This window comes from Ziziphus jujuba, chromosome 4 (assembly GCF_031755915.1).
Source record: "Ziziphus jujuba cultivar Dongzao chromosome 4, ASM3175591v1".
Classification (NCBI taxonomy): domain Eukaryota; kingdom Viridiplantae; phylum Streptophyta; class Magnoliopsida; order Rosales; family Rhamnaceae; genus Ziziphus; species Ziziphus jujuba.
The window spans coordinates 21,632,919-21,639,828 of NC_083382.1; the positions used below are offsets into that span (position 1 = coordinate 21,632,919).

Consider the following 6,910-nt stretch of genomic DNA (forward strand, 5'->3'; position numbering starts at 1 on the left):
GACCAATTTTGGTTCATCTTCAGTAATGAACATGCTTCTTTGATATGTGAACACCTCTTGGATTAAACAATTTAGTGTTTCTTTAAACCGCTTTGCTCTAGCTTTGGTTATTGGTCCCGGAGAGATTTGAAGTGGCTCTCAACTCCATCTTAAGGTGCTCCTAGTCATATCCTCATCACCAAGAGTGAGGAATTTAGTGCAAAAGCCAAGAGTGAAGCAAAATTCAATGAATCCGTGAGTGAGAAAGGAAAAGAAAGGTAAAATAAAAATTTTTATTTGAGTTTTGGCGATATTAATAAAGTTATCTTAAGTAAGAAAGCATTGCTGGTCATTGCTGGTCATGAATCATAAAGATGCTTATTTAAAAATGTTTTTGTTGTATAGAACTTTATCTGCCTTGTTGAGACTTTACTTTGAGAAAATTTGAAAATTTGGAAGAGATTATTTGCTAACTTTTTAAAAAGTGTAATTTTTGCCATAATAAAGCATGTATTTTTAGATTTTGTTGTGTTAGTGTTTGACCCAGGAGATTGGATTTGATTGCACTTAAGAAAGGAAAGGTTTCTAAAGAAACAAAAGTCAAAGCTTATGCCTCGAAGGGATAGACTTTTTCAAATTTTGGAGCAAATCAATGAAAATGCCGACAAACTTTACTTACTAGGTAAGTACAATGTTAGTGCCACATTTAATGTTGCTGAACTATCTCCTTTTGCTACAGGTAATGATCTTGATTTGAGGACAAATCATTTTCAAGAGGAGGGGAATGATGTGAATCCATCCGTACCCGCACAACCGACAACCTGCTGGGTTGCTGATCCGATACGAATGAAGACCAGGGCGATCACTAGGGCTCAAGCTAAGAGGTTTAGGAAAAAATTTGCTGCCTTTATCCAGGGGGTAATTCATTCTTAAGAGCACTTGTCCATACCCGTATATCCAAGATCTATTTTGGGCATACAAGTGGTTGAAACCGATACGGATCCGGGTAGCAATTTTTGTGCATTTATGGAGTCCGGACATTAAGAAATGGCTCCAACTCTTTATGAATTCAATAAATATCACTAAGAGGTCATAGAAAAAATCAAGGCAGAGGCAAAACCAACTTGTACGGACTTTTACAGACAGCTTCAAAATTTGGTCGAAAATTGCTGTAATGCTTGCTGGCTTTACTGTATTTTGCTGAATTGGCTTTTTCTCTTTCTTCCAAGCAATGGAAACATGTGAGACTTCATGAACAGCTTATTTGGCATCCTAAAAAGCATATGGAAGCTGATTTGGAGCCCAAACAAGCTGGAGATTGGTTAAAGATACCTTAGTAGTCAAATTAGTCAACTAGTTTCCTAATTTGATTTTGACTTTTTGTTTTAGGAAATTAGTCTTTTATTTGGTTTCTATTTATTTATTTTCTGGAAAAATCAATTTAGAAAAGTTGTTGTTTCATTATTTTTATTGTAAATTAATTAATTCCTAATTCAAAATAAGGGAATTAATTAATCCAAATTAGAATAGGCAAGAGTGTGAAATTAGGCAATTTCCTAATTAGATTCTATGTTGGCCAAAATTTCCTAATCCTTTTAGAGTTTTATTTTGTTCATTCAAAGCCTATTTAAAGGCTTATTTTCAATAAGAAATCAAGCTTGAATTTTATACAGAAAATTATTTCTGAGATTGAATTCGCTTTGTTCTTTTGAACACTTAAAACACCATTAGTGAATGAGTGTTTTAGTTTAACTTATCAATAGACCTTCCATCACCTATTGTGGCATTCTCATTATATACCAAAGTTTCTAATCACAAGTTGGTTAGGGATCAAGGTGACCATTAGAACTTGAACATAATTAGATCCAGGCTAATATAATACGGGTTTAGGCGCAAGTCGTCCTAGGTTTGTATCAATAATGAAATGATCATGTGTCGCACACGTGCTCATCAAGCAATGGTAGATCCGGTAATTTCACTGTTCTTAGGTTTTCTAGTAAGGCTTCAAAAGTGGAATTTTAGTCTCGATTTTATCATATATAATGTCGTTAGTATAATTTTTATGAATACAACTTTGATCAAAAGAGATGCTAAGTTCTAGCGGTGAAAGTATGCAACATTACTTTGGACCAAAATGCACAATCTTTTCAGTTTTGACTCAAACACCATAACAACTCAATCTACATGGGGAAAACAGTTTACAATTAACATTATTCTCGATTTCTGTCTAAAAATGATTTGAAAGATACATAATATAAAACATATTGAATATAATTCTGGTGATTTTTCTCATTACTAGACATGGATGTCCACACTGATGCCTCCTAGATGGTCAACCCTAATAGAGCAACTACTCTCCTTAACCAACTTCTTCCCTAAATAATTCTTATGTGCACAGCACCGAAGCCAAAAGCATGCTATTCTTACCAAAGCTGCCTGTCCGGCAACTCGAACATGGTAGACCACACTTAGATATGCCCATATCTCACTTCCCTCATCAGTTGATTCCAGACTCGGGTTATAACCTTCAAAATTAGATTTTGTTACCACAACTATGGAGCCATTATCAAATGGAACTAAATCTCAAGAAGCTGCTAATCCTAATGCCCTCTTTAAAATATTAATTTTTGGGCAGTAAGCAACTGCATTCTTCACCTTCAGATGGTAGAATTCTTGAATTGCCTAAATTTTACAATCAACAAAGGGAAAATTAGTAAGGCAACAGTAACAATTGTTTACATAAAAAGTCTCCAAGCCTCCAACAATGGATTTATGGCAGATACTTGATTAAACAATTATTTACGATAGTGAAGAGATGTATAGGAAATTGAGCAGGTTAGGGCTAAAATTCCACTTTTGAAGCCCTAATTTCTAACTTGAGAATAATAAAATTACCTGATCTACCCTTGCTTAATGAGCATGTGCACGACATATGATCATTCCGTGATGCATTTTTAACAAAAGAGCCAACGATGCAAGCAATTAAGAAGTTTGGGGTGCATAATGCTTGAAAAAAAGTTTAGGGTGCAATTTGTCAATCTAGACAAAGTTTGTGGTACTTAGCTGCCAATAATCTGATAAACTATGTATAAAATACCTGACTAAAATATTATTTTAATTGATATTATGTTCTATTGATATTTTAAGCATCCATGTGAATCGAGGGACCAGCCCTATGGAGGATCCCAAGTGACCCACATTTTTTAGGTGCACGGTACATTTTCTAAATTTTATTTTCAAGCAAATTAAATTGTTTACAAAATTATTTAAATTTCTTTAAATTTTGTGGTATGTTTTAAAATAAAGAGAAATATTTATTAATTATGATATGAAAAATAATGTTGTTAATGTATTTAATTTTGCATAAATTGATTTTATAGATTTGAAGAAAATATTCATAATAAATTATTTGCACACAAAAATATATCTATGTATGTATATACGTGAATTTTTGTTTATTGTGGAAAGAAATAATTTTACAAAAATTTGGTAGATTTAAGATTTTTTTTATTTGAACAAAACTGAGGAAATTTATGGGGTTAGAAAAATGTATTAAAAACCTGATATTCGTTTAGTAAAAATTTGGTGTATACTATTGTCGAATTTCACTATCTTAGATGCATTTACAGTATTAGTGTCTTGTACTTTATATTATTGATTAGCACGCAAGTATTGCTTAGCCATTCTGTGGGAGTTTAGGAAGAGAGAGTTGGCATGTATTTTGCACAATGAATATCAGTCGTCCCCTCTTTGCCGTAGGATAACATGTTATTAATCCATTTAAAACTATGCTTTAAATTATTTAAATTGTTGGATTCAATTTTACCACATTATGTTATTTATATTATTTAATTTGTTTTATCATGATTTTATTTTATTTTATATCAAATTTCCTTACGTAAATTTTAATTATATTTTATTTTATTTTGTCTTAAATTATTAATTGCTTTTCGAATTATTTCTAATGTTATCTTAGCTTTAATTTATTTATATTTTCATTTACCACTTTGATTTGTGGGGATATAAAAATTATGGATTTTACAAAAATAATTTTAAAAAGGGAAATTTTTAAAACTGAGTAAAATAGCGAGGGATTTGATAGAAAATCCTTAATTTTATTTATTTATTCATTCATTTATTTTTTATTTATTGTCATTACTTTATAATAATATATTTTATATTTAGTTGGATGCCACTCATTAGTATGATTAGCATCTTATTATTATTATTTTTGATTATTTCTATTAGGCCCAAGTATTAATAGACATTGATCATCCGGGTGCAAACTTATTTATTTATTTATTTTTTGTTTCCTATCCATTGACGTGTTGGAGAAGACACTTTTTTTTTTTTAACCCTTGTAATATTTCTATCATTATTATCTTGTACTTGTGTTAATTATGTATTTAAATTAAAACTTAGTTTGCTCTTAATATTATTGCTTTTTGATTATTAAATTCTTTATTTTGTTGTTTATTCCTATATTATTTATTAGTGAAGTGCTGTCCTTTATGGAATAACTTTATAGTATGGTAGAAGAAATAAAGTGATATGTCTTTTGAGTTTGCTTTCCATGTGGGAATTTTAGGAGCAAATCCAACCCTTAAGGAAATGATGTCGGATTTTCTGTGAGGAGGTCCAATGGAGTTTTACCCAGTTAGGGCTAGCCTAGGATTCTAATAGGGAATCGTGGAAGGGTCATGATATATAATCCTGCATAATATACCTTAAAAGTGATAATTTTGAGCATATATTTTTTTAATTACAAATGAAGAAGGAGCAAGTTTCATCTAAATTAATGTTGGAACTTTAACTTTGAAAATGTAAATTTCAGTCTTCAATCGGACGGAATGAAGGCAAGATATTGATTAGCCATAATAACAATAGCTGCAAATCTCATGATGGTGATCAAATAGCGTTAGCTAACATCTCTTAACCCCTTATAAACATATCAAAAGGTAGTCTTAGCGGAGTTACAGCTTGGCAAAGCTAAGTTCATAAAATTTCTTGTTATTATTACATTAATTTTTTGGACATAAATTTCTTTTTGCTATTATAGAAAAACTTCTTTTTCACAATGGAGGTGGGAAAAAGAAAAATCTCTATTAGCCAATGGAGATTTAAAAATATGGAAAGAAAGTAAAAATAAAAGCAACAATGTGGTCAAAGCTCAAAGCCTCTATAGATGCTTTCAATTCTTGTTTAAAAAAAAAAAAAAAAAAATGTAGTCAATTCTGATAGGATTCATAGTCAATGCGGAAAACATGTGGAAGTAACGACACGCTGTTTTGTTCCGGTCATAAGGAGTGGAAGCTTCTCTCTCATTGCAAATTCTCCAAAATATCCCCAACTCATTCTGGCCCACATCAAAACAAAACAAATGAAAATCTCGTTACTAAAGGCCAATTACGTCAATCCGCAAATAGAAGAGGACGGTAGTTATTCAATCCGAACCGCGTACGAGTAGCTTTTTCTTAGAAAGTCGGAATCCATGATTCATATAAGGCAATTTCTCCACCAAAACCCACACAAAGAATATTCAAAGCAGAGATTAGAACCTATTAAATCAAGTCGACGAAGACAGCGAAAGAGTTGTGAGGGTGAGAGTTACAGAGAGCAATAATGGCTGACTGCAGGCCATTGGGTTTCTTGCTGGGACTGCCTTTCGCCATTGTTGCACTTTTTTTATCTGTAATTGGTGCAGTTGTTTGGGTTATTGGGTGAGTTTTCTTTCTTTCTTTATTCCCATATAAATTCAATTTTTTTGCCTGTTTAGATGACTTTTCAAGGAACCAAGATCATTGAATTCTTATGACATCTTCTAAGGATTTCTGGATTTGGCTTTTTTAAGGAAATGATTTATGATTTTAATGCTATTTTCAAAATAGATTTGCGGATCTATAATACAGTTTTCTTCGTCTTGATTATCTTATATATCTTTTTTCTTATCCATTAAACTATATTCAGATCGGTTTTTCTTTGATATTGGTTTCAAGCTTTAATTAGTTTAGTTTTAGTTTTCAAATCAAATATCATTGAATAATTACAAAGTTCTTTTGGGAGGATTATTGGGTACGAAAAGCAATCTTTTTATGATTTTGATTTGATTTTGTAAACATATTTTGCAGAACCGTTCTGAGTTGCTTGTGCCCCTGTTGCTTCTGCTTTGCTGGATTGGCAAACTTGGCTGTGTCATTGATAAAGCTTCCCATTAAAGTGATGCGATTCTTCACTCGTCAGATCCCCTGTTGATTTTGATTTCGGTTTGTTTCTGAAAATGTTCTTACGTGAATTATGTTTCTATTGTTTGTTCTTTTGTTTTGACTAGGTCGGTAATTTGAGGTTATTCTGGATTTGCCCTTGTAATTATGATCTTCTGATGATGAGAGGTCCATAGAAATTATAGGGGAAGATTCTTTATTTTTATTTTTTTTATAATTAATTATGGGGAATGAGTTGGCACACCATACTCATTCAAAGATTTGAATCAGTTTCCAAAAAAACAAATATTGAATCTGTACTACTTGTTCACTTCGTCGATTTATTTTTGCATAATTTATTTTTAACAAAATTGATATTGTTGAAATCCAAATTTTATCAAAATTTGTATTTTGCATTTAAAAGAATTTTTTCTGACAATTTACACTCCAAACCCATAAAATCTTTACACCGTTAATCTTTCTATCAAATACTAAACAGAAGTTAAGGGTATAAGCTACAATTTTATATAATTTAAAATATAAGTTGCCAAAGTTTCAAAATAAAAAGTAATAAAAAATCAAAAAATAATAATTAAGGAAAAGTATTATTTTCTTAATAAGTTAGAAAAATTAAAAAATTGCGTATAAAAATTAAAATATTTACATATAACAAATATTCCAAAAAAAAAAAACCAATAAAAAATTTGATTATGTAAAAGAAAAAATTGCAT

General features: G+C 30.9%; 1 protein-coding gene across 1 annotated transcript; it reads left to right on the plus strand.

Moving 5' to 3' along the window:
* The first annotated feature begins 5,499 nt into the window (after window positions 1-5,499).
* LOC107417188 (signaling peptide TAXIMIN 2) lies at window positions 5,500-6,510 on the plus strand. Its single transcript, XM_016025779.4, has 2 exons — window positions 5,500-5,699; window positions 6,108-6,510. The coding sequence occupies exons 1-2, from the start codon at window positions 5,602-5,604 to the stop codon at window positions 6,229-6,231; spliced, it is 222 nt and encodes a 73-aa protein (XP_015881265.2). The 5' UTR covers window positions 5,500-5,601; the 3' UTR covers window positions 6,232-6,510.
* Window positions 6,511-6,910: the final 400 nt, after the last annotated feature.